Source organism: Prionailurus viverrinus, chromosome D3, assembly GCF_022837055.1.
Source record: "Prionailurus viverrinus isolate Anna chromosome D3, UM_Priviv_1.0, whole genome shotgun sequence".
NCBI classification, from domain to species: Eukaryota; Metazoa; Chordata; class Mammalia; order Carnivora; family Felidae; genus Prionailurus; species Prionailurus viverrinus.
In genome coordinates, this window is record NC_062572.1 from 30,640,818 (window position 1) to 30,654,620 (window position 13,803).

General features: G+C 46.8%; 1 protein-coding gene across 1 annotated transcript in view; it reads left to right on the top strand.

The window, feature by feature from the left end:
* PI4KA (phosphatidylinositol 4-kinase alpha) overlaps positions 1-13,803 on the top strand; it is a 111,459-nt gene that overhangs the window by 68,599 nt on the left and 29,057 nt on the right. The window contains exons 23-29 of the mRNA XM_047828065.1: positions 144-226; positions 7,114-7,184; positions 7,268-7,392; positions 8,588-8,669; positions 8,888-8,971; positions 10,193-10,282; positions 12,423-12,542. Coding sequence (XP_047684021.1) covers positions 144-226; positions 7,114-7,184; positions 7,268-7,392; positions 8,588-8,669; positions 8,888-8,971; positions 10,193-10,282; positions 12,423-12,542 — 655 coding nt within the window. The remainder of the gene's footprint in view (positions 1-143; positions 227-7,113; positions 7,185-7,267; positions 7,393-8,587; positions 8,670-8,887; positions 8,972-10,192; positions 10,283-12,422; positions 12,543-13,803) is intronic.

Below are 13,803 nucleotides of genomic sequence, written 5' to 3' on the forward strand. Positions count from 1 at the left end.
TGGTGGATATTGTCCTCCAGAAAGTCCATGTGAGTCTATGACACTTGGTTCCTCATGGCCTCGGCAGTTCTGGGCAGTACCAAATCTGTGATAGGGAGGGCCTGGATTTTTTAAAATTTACTCAAAACTGTTCTCCTTGCTAGGGTACTACGTTCAACAGATCCTGACCGCTTCCAGGTAATGTTCTGCTACTTTGAAGATAAAGCTATTCAGAAAGACAAATCTGGTAAGTCGATTATTGTGGTACTCTAATGATGAATTGAGCTTTAATAGTATAAAAAGGAATACTACCAATTTTCTGTCTTTGTGAAGAAAATAGTTTTATGAAGTTACATACTACATTGGAAAGGTCAGTATAAAACATAGAACCTTAACAGTGTATCCCACATCACTGCCTCATGGCAGACAGCCTCTTCTCTGCTGTCCTGCCTGCCACTCTCTTGCAGTATATTTAGTAAACTTCTATTGCCTTTAAAAAACAAGGGACACCTGGATGGTTCACCTGGCTGAGCGTTCGACTTCAGCTCAGGTTATGATCTCGCAGTTTGTGGGTCCGGGCCCCACATTGGGCTCTGTGCTGACAGCTCAGAATCTGGAGCCTGCTTCAGATTCTGTTTCTCACTCTCTCAGCCCCTCCCCCACTCATGCTCTGTCTCTGTCTCTCAAAATATAAAATATTTAAAAATTTTTTAAAAATAACAAAAATGTATAACATAACCATATAGCCTTAAGGAGCATCACTCTTGCCTACCCACAATGCTTGAGTATGCTCTAGCCCCCAAATTTTAGTCTCTAATACTATCCCATGCTGAAAGGATCCTGGGCTTCTCAAATAATCATTGATGAACCTGGAGCATCTTATTGTTGCCAGGGAGCAGTTATGCTTTTTAAATGTCCAGAGTAGGGGCACCTAGGTGGCTCAACTCAGTCAGTTAAGCAGCTGACTCTTGATTTTGGCTCAGGCCATGATCTCATGGTTCATGGGTTCAAGCCTTGCATCGGGCTCTGCATTCACAGGGCAGAGTCTGCTTCGGATCCTGTCTCCCTCTCTCTGCCCCTCCCCCCCAATAAATAAATGTTTAGATAGGTAGATAGATAGGAAAAATGTCCAGAGCAGGCAAAGAGGACTAAGAACCAATTTAAAAGGACTCCTAGGTGCCTGGGGGGCTCAGTTGATTGAGTGTTTGACTTCGGCTGAGGTCATGATCTCATAGTTCATGAGTTCAAACCCCACATCAGGCTCACTGCTGTCAGCACAGAGCCCACTTCAGATCCTCTGTCCCCCTGTCTCTCTGCCCCTCTCCTACTTGCACGTTCTCTTTCTCTCTCAAAAATAAATATTTTAAAAAATAAACGGACTCCCAGTGGACAAAGTATCATAATTTGAACATGAATACATATTTTGCTTAAAAGAAGGGCAAATATACTAGGATGTGTATATCCAAATATACTAGGTTTTATATATATATATATATATAAAACATATATATATAGTTATGCTAATGTGTGTGTATATACACACACATTAGCATAACAATATATATATGTAGTGATAACATAATACATAGGATATATATATCTAATGTTTGTTTTTTCCACTAAGTATTTGTGAAGTAAAGATAGGTTGTTGTTTCTCTTATGTAATCAGGAAAGAGGGAACACAAAGAAAGAGCTACACAGTTCAAGGAGAGACGTGGCACCCACGATAAAGTCATGCCTGGTCTCCAAGAGTTGACAGGTAGAAAGGGTGCCCAGCAGGTGATAGGCAGAGACATCCCACAGAATGGCTAGTTAAAAGTGCTCTGTTAGCTGAGAATAGCTATTAGAGAGTTCATTGTGAGGATACCCAGACCTTCCACGAGGGCTTCATGCCTCAGTAGTCCTGCTGGTTATAAGGAGACCCTGCTCAGAACCATGAATGTTTCCAGTGGTGTCATCAGGCCAGGTCAGAATGTCAGGGCAGCAGGTCAGGACCTGTGGGCAACATCCGATTTAAGGGCCACATCATTTCTGGGAAGGTTTCAGAATAGGAAAATCTATATGAAACACAAAGACTTGCAAGTCCTATGATGCGAATGTCCTCAGATCCTGAGTGCACAGAGGGTCTCAGCTGCAACCAGTCCTAAAAGCAAACTCCTGGGAAAACAGAGAAATAATCGAAACTCTCTGATGGTACTAAAATATTATACTTACTGGAATTCTATTAGGGCAAACCTAAGATAAGAATAGGAATGAAAATAAGAAGAGCTATTAAAATTGAGATAACAGGGGCATCTGGGTAGCTCAGTCAGTTAAGCGTCCGACTTCGGCTCAGATCATGATCTCACGGTCCATGAGTTCCAGCCCACATCGGGCTCTGTGCTGACAGCTCAGAGCCTGGAACCTGCTTCAGATTCTGTGTCTCCCTCTCTCTCTGCCCTTCCCCCACTCACACTCTGTCTCTCTCTGTTTCTCTCTGTCTCTCTCTCTCTCTCTGTTTCTCTGTCTCTCTCTCTCACAAAGATAAATAAACATTAAAAAAAAATAGGGGTACCTGGGTGACTCCGTTGGGTGTCTGACTTCTGCTGAGGTCATTATCTCACACTTTGTGGATTTGAGCCCTGCGTTGGGCTCTGTGCTGACAGCTCAGAGCCTGGAGCCTGCCTCCAATTCTGTGTCTCCCTCTCTGTCTCTGTCCCTCCCCCACTCACACTCTGTGTCTCTCTCTCAAAAATAAACATTTAAAAAAAGATAGCAAAGAAAAAAATTAAATGCATAGTATAGGCACTGTTTAACCAGTTTGAGTATAAGGACACTGACAGGTTTTAAGCATCATTGCATTGGTCTCTGTGTTGATTTTTAAAGTGTTTAAAAATATAAGAGACTCTGAAATGTTAGACCTATGTTTTAATTATATGCTTAGAAGAACTTGATCAGTTTTATAATTGTGCTTAAATATTTGGGTACATTATGGCCATGAGTTCTGACTGATTAACTGTGTGGGTAAATATTTCAAAGACTGCTAATTGACAATTCTTAAAATCAATAAATTTATTATTAAGTAGAGAGGAGACCTTTCCATGCCAGAAGTCATTGGCACTCTGAAGAATCTATCAACTTGTTCTTGCCAGTAGAGAATTAATCCCCAGATAATTTTTATGCCATTTTTCCTATTGCTGAAAAGTCAGTCCTTGAAGAAATCCTTTTAAAAATCACCCCAAGGAGGTACGTGGCTGGCTCAGTCAGTGGAGAGTGCAACTCTTGATCTCCAGGTTGTGAATTTGGGTCTCACCTTGGGTCTAGAGATTACGTAAAAATAAAACTTTTAAAAATAAAAAATAAAATCACCCCAAGGTTCTGAGGTGCTGCTTCATGTAAGACCTTTGTCCAATAAGTCCTTTATAGAACCCTTATCACTCCTACATGACAGTCAGAAAATTGGGTGCATTTATTTATTTTTGTGGAATAGGCAAGGAAGGAGTGTATGGGTTCTGGAAGCTCCCCCTGCTGGCAGTAGGGGGAAGGATTAGAGGAGGAGGAGCTCTTTAGAGGCCATGGTGGGAGGTGCAGGCAGGCAATTTTGTATGGTAGGAAACCCCTCCCACCAGGGTGTAGACACAGGAAGAGGAAGCCCCACATTCAAAGTCCCACACACATGCCCAAGGACCACTTGAGAGTATAGTAGAGACACTGTTAACCACTGACTGAGCTGTTCATTGATTTGTTCCCCTTGTCCATCCACCCATTGTTTTGTTTTTTAATGTTTATTTATTTATTTTTGAGAAAGAAAGCAGGAAAGGGGCACAAAGAGAAGGAGACAGAAAATCCCAAGCTGGCTTCACACTGCCAGTGCAGAGTCCTCCATGGGGCTCAAACTCACAAACTGTGATGTCATGATCTGAGTTAAAACCAAGAGTCAGAGGCCCAACCGACCAAGCCACCCAGATGCCCATTGTTTATATAATAGTTGTTTTGTGCTAAACAGTTGGGTCACCCTGAGCTGCTTTGGCTCTAGGAGGGAAGGTAGGCAACAAAAAAATTGAGATTCCTATCCCAAAGGGGCCTAAGAACCTACCACATTTTGCCAGCCTCCTATTGAGAATATCTATAGACAGAATAAGGTACCTTTCTAAAGCTAAATGTCATCCTCTCTCTCCTAAGGTCTGTTTTTTCTGTCACTGTGTCATAATTGCACTGGGAACTGATGTGCACCTTATGGACACTTTTTAATTTTCACAGTACACCATACTCTTCCACATGATTTCTAAATGGGTTATTTGTTTTTGTTCTGAGTATGGCACTTAGGTTAAGCCAATAAATGTATATTTACTGAGTGTACTTTCCTCTTCCTTTTCTCTCCTAAAACATGAGAGGTGGGAAGGACATGTCTATGGAGATGTGTTACTCATGAGTTTTCAGAACCAAGCAGGAAGGAGGTTATAAGAAGCATCTAGCAGCCTGCGAAGGGGAGGGCTGGCACCTCCTCTGTGCAGGTGTGAGCCCAGCCTCCATGTGTTCTTGGAATGCAGCCTGCCAGCTGCCTAGTCAGTCAGTGCAGACTAAGACCAAGGTAGTCCCAAGCTAAAGTGTAAAAGGAAAGTGCAAAAAGCAAAGTGGCTGTTTTTAAGTAAAAATCTCCAGAGAGGCTACTGCACGTTGATGACTGGCATCTGACCACTACTATCTGATTGTTTTTTATTAGAAACTTACAGTTTCAGTTTCCTAAGAGCTATATGAAAAGATACTACACTAAACACACCCCTCCAAACAGATTTCATCCACCAACCCAACTTCTGAGAAAGTAGCCTCTCCCTGTTTGGGCATCTGTCCATGTCACACTAATCATTTTCCATGTCTGAGAGCTTTGGGGGCCCATTTATCCTCATAAAAAACACATATGCGATGCGTCTTTGTGTTTCCGGCTCTGTGCTTTGCCTGGGGCACAGAGGTGCAGCACCTCCTTATCGCTCTGCCCTGCTGACCTTACAGCCCTGTCATTTAGCCAGCCTAAAGGCACTGGATGGGGCTCCTGGCTGGCGCCCTTGGTAGAGCATGCCACTCTTGATCTAGGGTCTGTAAGTTCAAGCCCCACATTGGGTGTAGAGATGACTTTTTAAAAAATCTTAAAACTTTTTTTAAGTTTATTTACTTTGAGAGAGAACGTGCGCACAAGTGAGAGAGGGGCAGAGAGAAAGAGAGACAAAATCCCAGGTAGGCTCCATGCCATCAGTGCAGAGCCCAGTGGAGGGCTCAAACTCACAAACTGTAAGGTCATGACCTGAGCTGAGATCAGGAGTCAGATGCTTAACCAACTGTGCCACCCCCAAATAAAATCTTTAAAAAAAAAAGGACAGTGGATAAGTTGGACAGCACTGGTGGGCAAGCAGCACTTTATTACATCAGCACTGTGATGCTTGTGCTGTACTGTTGCTTTTTAAAATCTGCCTTGTAGGGGCGCCTGGGTGGATCAGTCAGTTAAGTATTTGACTCTTGATTTTAGCTCTGGTCATGATCTCCCGGTTCATGAGTTCAAGCCCCTCACTGGGCTCTGTGCACTGACAGTGTGCAGCCTTCTTGGGATTCTCTGTCTCTCCCTCTCTCTGCCCCTACCCCACTCACTCGCTCTCTCACAAAATAAATAAACTTGAAAAAAAATCTGCTTTGTACTCTGGTAGCAACAAGCACATCCAGTGCTCAGATCTTGCTTTCTAAATATCATTCCGCATTAAAAGGAACCAAGTGTCCAAGGAAAAAAAGGTTGATTCTACAGAGAATTGGGGCAGGGAAAATACAAGATGAGCCTGGGACACCTTGTAGTGCCAGAAAGGAAGGTCCTGTGAAAGGAAAAAAAGGAAAAGGAAAGGAAGAAGAAAAGAAAAGGGATGTGGGCATGTCACAAGGACTTGAGTCTCCCCGAAAGAGTTCTCAATGGCCAAAGCTGGAACAATTTGGGCAGCAAATAATGACAGTATTGGATTATGACCCAGTGACTGAAATAAATATTAATATCTATACTGATTAGATTATTGAATACATCAAACATGGGGAAAGAGGAACAGAACTTCCTTATCGAATCCCAATTACTAAAAGTAGAAAGAATGAAGAAAACAAAATCCTAGTGAGAGCCAGAGTGCCTTCTGCAAGCACATCCCACTGACAGATACTAAAATGTGGGCAAAATCTTGAAGAGAAATGAGATGTCTGCATGACCTCAAAGTATCTTCACCAGGGGCACCTGGATGGCTCAGTCGGTTAAGCATCTGACTCTTGATCTCAGCTCATGTCTTGATCTCAGGGTTGTGAGTTCAAGCCCCGCATTGAACTCCACACTGGGTGTGGAGTCTACTTAATACAAAAAAAAAAAAAAAATCAACACATTTAAGTATCTTACCCAGGGTATATTCCAGTTACCGTGGCGGTTTTTCTTATGCCTACATTCTCTTCAGGAGCTGCTGCTTAATTCCCCTCCCTGAGTGTGGGCTGGACTCAGTGACTCCCTTCTGAAGAGTAGAGCATGGAAAGAGAAAAGTAGTAACTGGACAGGGGGAAACTTGGCAGACACCACTGTACCCAAGCAATCAAGGTCATCCTCCCCAGTGGTAGGAGATACTGATTTCACACACTCCTGCTACTATGCAACAAGACCACTTCATCTCTGTGGGATTTTCCTAAAAGCCTGTAACCTTAGTCTAATCACAAGCAAGCATCAGACACACCTAAATTGAGGGACATCCTACAAAATGCCTGTTCTCTTCAGAAGTGTCAGGTTCATGAAAGGCAAGAACAGACCAAGGAATCAGCACAGATTGTGCGAGACAAAGGAGACCTGATGGGTAATGCCACATGGCATCTTCATTAGATCCTGGGACAGAAAAGGGACATTAGTGGGAAAACAGGAAATCCAAATAAAGCCTGAAGTTGAGCTAATGGTATATCAGTGTCGACTTCTTAGTTTTGACAAGTTGAGCTGCTAATATCAGGAGAAACTGGGTCCAGGGTATGTGGGAACTGTGTGCTCTCTCTGCCATTTGTCTGTAATCCAAAATCATTTCTAAACACTATGTTTGAAAGTAGCCGGGATTGGTCTCTTTCTCTTGATGCTTCTGACCCGTGGAAACCCCCTCCTCATTTCAGGGATGATGCAGTGTGTGATTGCCGTCGCAGACAAAGTATTTGATGCCTTCCTAAACATGATGGCAGATAAAGTAAGCCTTGTCAGAGCGCGAGCGTGTGTCTGCTGGAAGCATGTGGAGGGCGCCTATTGTACCTGTCTCTTCTGAATCTCCAGGCTAAGACCAAGGAAAATGAGGAAGAGCTGGAGCGGCATGCGCAGTTTCTCCTGGTGAACTTCAACCACATTCACAAGAGGATACGGAGGGTGGCAGACAAGTATCTGTCTGGTCTAGTGGATAAGTAAGCTCATTTTCCTTCTAATGCTCTGTGTGTGTGTGTGTGTGTGTGTGTGTGTGTGTGTGTGTGTGTGTGAGCGCGTATGTGTGCGCGTGCCTCTAGGTTTAGAATCAGGGAAGAACCATCCTTACATTATCAATGCAGCAAAATTGGCGTCAGAATTTAAACTCTCAAATGGCAATGCGGACTCCCTCAGAATGTCATGGAATTTGCTGCAGGGTCTGAAGTTTGGTCCTGAAACCTCTACTTATTCTGAGCTATTGCTGTTACTTACAGTGCAGCTCCTGACAAGGGGTGTCATGTCTCTGAGTCTCTGCATCCCACCCTCCCCTGCCACAGGGCCTCTCTGGGCTCACTCTGGGAAGCTCACAGCCATCCTAAGCGATATCTCCTACCCCAGAGCCCAGCCAGAGGTCCCTGGTAGAATCAGTGTCTTCCAGCCTCCTCAGAGAGGAAGGAGAGCCCACACAGATCTTTTTCCACTCCAGGCTCTCTGTGCTGGGAGCCAAAGCAGACTTTCAAGGGACATGCCCCCACATGGACGAGAACCCTCAAAGGTGGGCTGGACCAGCCTGTCTGCAATGTAAAGCCAGAGGCAGCAAACAGCCACGCTGGGCCTGCCCTCAGCTCCATGCAAGCGTCCAGGAGTTCTGGAGCCTGCTGCAGGTGCTGTGCGCCTGGTCTAGGCAGGGCCAGAAAGCAAGTCTAGCACGTATATGACATGTGTCTGAGCTGGACCTCCTAAGCAGAGGGCCATGATGAGTCACAGCTATACGGAGTCTGCTCCCCTCACCCTGGCCACCACATCCAGGAGCACCTTCTTCTCTTTGAGCTAGAGTGTCATGCAAATATGGCCATTTTCTATTTTGCCATCATGTGAAAATATTGGGGACCCCTGGTCAAAAACAAGGAGGATCACTTTGGGGAGTGAGGGAACATGTCCCAGCCAGTATCAGTGTTAGGTTGAGAGCAGGTCACGTGAGGCCACATCTAGGCTCTGAAGAGTGGGACTGGCAAGTGCCTAGGGGGTGTTTCTGACAGAGTGCCCTGCTTGGGAGACCTCCTGACCTTCTCCAGCTGGGCAGCAGGAGGTGGGGCTTTTACCCCACCCTGCCCCACCCCTCGAGGCAGCACTTTAAGGAACTCAGATTCCTTGAAGATTTGTCTCCTGGACCCTGAGATATGGCTGTCTGTGCAGGTTTCCCCACTTGCTCTGGAGCGGGACAGTGCTGAAGACCATGTTGGACATCCTCCAGACCCTGTCACTGTCATTGAGCGCTGTGAGTGTCCCTGCCATATACCAGAGCCTAATTTATGCTGCAAGTGGCCAAATTGGGGGTGGGGAGGCCAGATCCTGTCCTCACCAATGAGCTGCAGTAAGTTTGGAAGCCTGTCACAGACCGGACAGGTGTGGGGAATGGAGGCAAACACCGCTGCCCAGCATGAGCAGAGGCACCCAGGGAAGGTGGTTTGGAAAAGGGAGCTTGGTTGTTTTCAGGACATTCACAAGGACCAGCCTTACTACGACATTCCTGACGCCCCCTATCGGATCACCGTTCCAGACACCTGTGAAGCCCGAGAGGTAGGTGGCAGCCGTCTCCTAATTAACGGCCATTTTCATTGCCTTCTCTAGTGTCAGGGCTGGCACATTGCACACACTGTGTCATTCAGTCCCCAGAAGTTTAAGGTGTGAGCATTCTCTCCCAGCCCGCAGGAGAGAAAGTCTCACAATATGAGTGGGGTGCTGACTCACTCCCAGCTGGGACTGTCTACCAAGCCTCCTCCTGCCCCACAGCCATGTTGACTCTAAGCCCTTTCTTAGTTCAGCTGCCAAAGAGGTTTTCTGCTGCCTGTCAGTTTATAACTTCTCAAAGCTGCCTGAGCAAGTATGACTGTCAGATGAACTTCACTGCTGTGAGGTGTGCAGACTACCTGTCATTGTGGTAGTGAGGAACGACTTCGCCTTTTGTGGTGCTGTGGGAAATAGATGGAGTAAGTAGCTCCGGATAAGGAGGCTGTGCTGTGCGAGGTCTGACTCAGAGCCCTCATGGTGGCAGACTGAAGCTCAGCTCAGACCACAGATCAGACCTAGGGCCAGGTCATGTCCCAACCTCTGGGCCTCCAGCTGTGGGCAGGGAGTTCCCCACACGGTGACGAGGCCCCTGCACTGGGTCTTACCTGCCATGGCCTGCGTTCTCCTTCAGTCAATGACTCAGGACATATGTTGCCCAGTGGCCGTGTGAGGCACTGTTAGTGTAGGCCCTGCCGCCCAGCCTTACACCAGGACCACAGACCAGGATGTCTGTGCCCTATACCCCAAGGCTCAGTGTTAGAACATAGTCACTCTAATCATTCGCTAGGGCTGCCATGATTACGTACCACAGACTGAGTGGCTTAAACAACAGAAATTTATTTTCTCACAGTGCTGGGGGCTGGAGATCTGAGGTCAGGGTGTTGGCGGGGTTGTTTCTTCAGACACCTCTCTCCTTGGCTTTTAGATGGTTGTCGTGTTCTTGTGTCCTCACATGTCTTCCCTCTGTGCCTGTGTCCTAATCTTCTCTTACGAGGACACAGTCAGATTGGATTACGGACCACTCATATGATACCATTTTACCTTAATTACCTCTTTAAAGGCACCATCTTCAAATATAGTCACATTCTGAGGTAGTGGGGGCTAGGGCTTCAACACATGCATTTTAGGGGGATGCACTTCAGCCCTCAAAAGTAACTAAATACAGTTTGTAGCTGACATCCTCTGACAGCCCAGATACACTGACCTCGGCTTGATCACACCCTCTTCCAGAGCATCGTGAAGGACTTCGCGGCGCGCTGTGGAATGATTCTACAGGAGGCAATGAAGTGGGCACCTACGGTCACCAAGTCCCACTTACAGGTAGTTTCTTGAAATCACCAAAAAGCAATTTTGTTAAGCTCCTTCCAGTGATCCAGAGAACTTTCATAGACTGCGAACTCAAAATAGAAACAGCGCTAATGTGAATAAACAGAGACCAAAAACATTAGTCTAGTGTCTGGGAATAACAGAGGCCTCAGAGGCTGCTATTTGTTAGGAATACCTTGTGGGGTAAGGGTACTGGTTGTGGGTGAGCGGGGCAGGTGCGATGGGATCTGTGGGCAGGCAGGCCCAGAGAACTGACCACTCACACCAGGTAGGTGCCAGGTGTGTGGCAGGCTGGGCGCGAGCGAGGAGGCCTGCCAGTCTAGTAGCAGCACCTCTGCCGAATGCCAGAGCTGGAGTGAGGCTGCTGTCCCATTAGAGCCCTATCCAGGCTGTATGTGGAGTTGGACATGAGCCTTTGCAGACCAAAGTGCTGACGTATGAACACAAATGACTACAAAGTGAGCCATTATTCTGGTCAAGCAGAGATGGACCAAAAATACCACAATTCATGAGAGGAAAAAGTCACCTGAAAAGGGATCAAAGATAAGAAAAATCCCACTAGAAGAAATCTGGCTTAATAAAGAGAAGTTGCATCTAGAGGAGCATGTGAAGTTGACCTCAGCAACATTTGTCAAGATAAAGCTAGTTCCAAAGTGTTTCTGTGTTCAGAATCCAGGAAGGACCGAGCAGCTTGGAGGCTGTTTGGAAACACATTTTGCAAGAACCCATGGGTGGTGCCTTGTGTTGCCTTAAAGTTCTTCCTTCCACAAAGATGTAGGAGTGGTGAGGTTAGAGCAATTGGGGAAATGAAAAAAATGGAGCCTTCTGTCAGGCACTCAGCAGCTAAGCTGGACAGCGATGGGCCTTGTAACTAGGCCATGCCTATAGCTTGACAGCTGTCACTGTCTAGTGGATACACTAGTATTCTTCAGACTGTGGTACTTTTTCAAACTGTTCCTTTTTGGGAACTGACTTTTCTTTTGGTTCACATGGAGGAAAGGGGCATCAGCTCCCAAGGCTGAGCTCTAAAGAGGGGAAGCCCCTTTCATTCCTAAAAGGGTTCATTAAGAAAAAAAAAAAAAAAAAGGCCTTAATTGGGTGAGCTGTTTATTTCTTCAACCATGGCCTAAGAAAGGAGTGGAAAATGAACAAGCTTGAGGCTTGAATTGGTCTTGGTACTTCTACCAGGCCTCCCTTTGGTGTTGCCCCAGGCTCTGTTTCCCTTCCCCTGGACATCTAGTCTGTCTGAACCCTACCTCACCTCCTGTCAGGCCCTCACTGCCTACCCTTAGTGGCCCCGACCCGCCTGGGCACGTCACTGTAGCCTGTCCTGAGTCATCCACCGTGCTGGGCCGGTGTCAATAGCAAATCTGCTACCTTTGCTCATTAGCCACTCCCCATCGCCACAGGGTTCATGGTTGGGTTTCTGGGGCTCTATGAACCCTCCAAAACCACTGGCACAGTTTTGTAAGTCAGTGCTCACGTGCACTTTCCTGAGGGGAGTCCTGTGCCTCTCTCTAAACTCCTTTACCTGGCACACAAGGCCTTTCAGGCCTGGCCCATCTCTGGCCCAGGCTGGCTGCCTGCCATCTAGCCCTTGTACTTGTTGCTCCTGCAGTGCTAATCCCTGACCCCTGATGGTCCCCAGAGCAGAAGGCCTTCTCACATCTCCACGCTCTGCCAGGTGTCCCCTTCCACTAGTTGGCCAGGCAGATTCTGGCCCTTACTCTGCCTTCCAGCTGTTTGTTGGGTCGCTCCTTCACAGCAGGGCTGCTCAGGCAAGCAGTACAGCTGCCTGCATGTTGACAGTGGGACCAGAACTCTACAACTGTTTTCCAGGTATCTAGCACAGGACTTGGCAGGTGGCAGATTCTCAGCAAGGATGTGCCCAAAGAATAAACAGTCCTGTCACATTTACTGTGTGCCTGCCACTCTGGGGAAATCGTCCTCGTTCACACATGAGCAAGAGTCAGTTGGGGAAGGGGGGGCTTTAATTTATTGAAGGTCCCACAGTAAGGGATGGACCCAACATTGGAACCAATGTTTGCTCTACTACCTCACACTTTATTTTATAAAGTATTATTCTTACCTTTAAAGTAAAACAGCCTTTTTTTTTTTTTTTTTCCGACTTCAGGAATATCTGAACAAACATCAGAACTGGGTATCAGGACTGTCCCAGCACACGGGGCTGGCCATGGCCACCGAAAGCATCCTTCACTTTGCCGGCTACAACAAGCAGAACACCACTCTCGGGGTATGTGTGTGCCTCCTGAGGAACAGGAGTCTCCTTCAGCAATGGGAGCCACAATATGAGGGGCAAGACCAAAGCTGATATGTAGCTTTTTCTGATATATGCGGCCATGCTAGCAGTAGGCAGATTGGAATCCCATGTAAGATACTCAGGTTCAGAGAGAGTAGGTTAGTAGAACAGGCATTTCTTCACTGTGTTTCTTTCTTTCTTTTCTTTTCTTTTCAATATTTATTTATTTTTGAGAGACAGACCGAGCATGAGTGGGGGAGGGGCAGAGACACAGAATTTGAAGCAGGCACCAGGCTCTGAGCTGTCAGCACAGAGCCCGATGCAGGGCTCAAACCCACAAACCATGAGATCATGACCTGAGCCGAAGTCGGACACTTAACCAATTGAGCCACCCAGGCTCCCCATCCTTACTGTTTCTTGCTTCATTAATGATATCAGATTTGGATTTCTGTGTATCCACAAGGAAGGAAACTGATCTCTTTGAGACAAGGTCAGCATTATCTTATAGTCATGTTGATTGGAAACATTTGCTGGATTTTCCTGTTTCAGCAGGTGCCAAAGCATATGTGCACACACATCTTCAACTTGGTCTTGTTCCACTGAAGATCACTTTAGAGGGCAGCACGTCCATGAAGTAGTGCTTTCTTAGTTAAATCAGAGTATCGGATCAAAGTAGCAGATTGAGAGCAGGTGATCTGACTGGCGGTGTTGCATGTCGGTGTCTCCCAGCCTTAGGGCCTACCATGATGTCTGTCTCAAGCAAGTGTGGCTATGTGCTTCTTAACTCTGTGCCTCTTAACTCTCTCGGGGTGGAGAGGTGGAGAGGCTGCCGCCTGTCTTTTATTATGTCTTTGACATGATAGGGTGGGGGTGCAGAGGAGGGAGGATGGCGCTGCCACTTCTCAACATGGCCACAAGTCTAAGCAGGAAGGGAGGAGCCCATTAGGTGGGCTGGGGGCTCTCAGCCTCCTTGTGGAGCCTGGGGCAGTGCCACAGGTAGCCAGTGTCTTCTCACAGCCCGTGTCATCCTCAGAGCTCTCACAGAGGTCACTCCATGTTCTCTGAAGATACCAGTGTCACCAGTACACCCTGTGCTTACAGGCCAGGCCCAGCGGCGTAAGATCAGCTCCCTGAGCTGGGTCTCTCCACCACTCTGAGGACACAAGCAGAGGCCAGAAGTGGGCACTCCTTAGAATGCCTTTGACAACTCCTTGTCCTCTTCTAGGCTAGCTTGTAAGAGGTCAGTTTTTCCTAA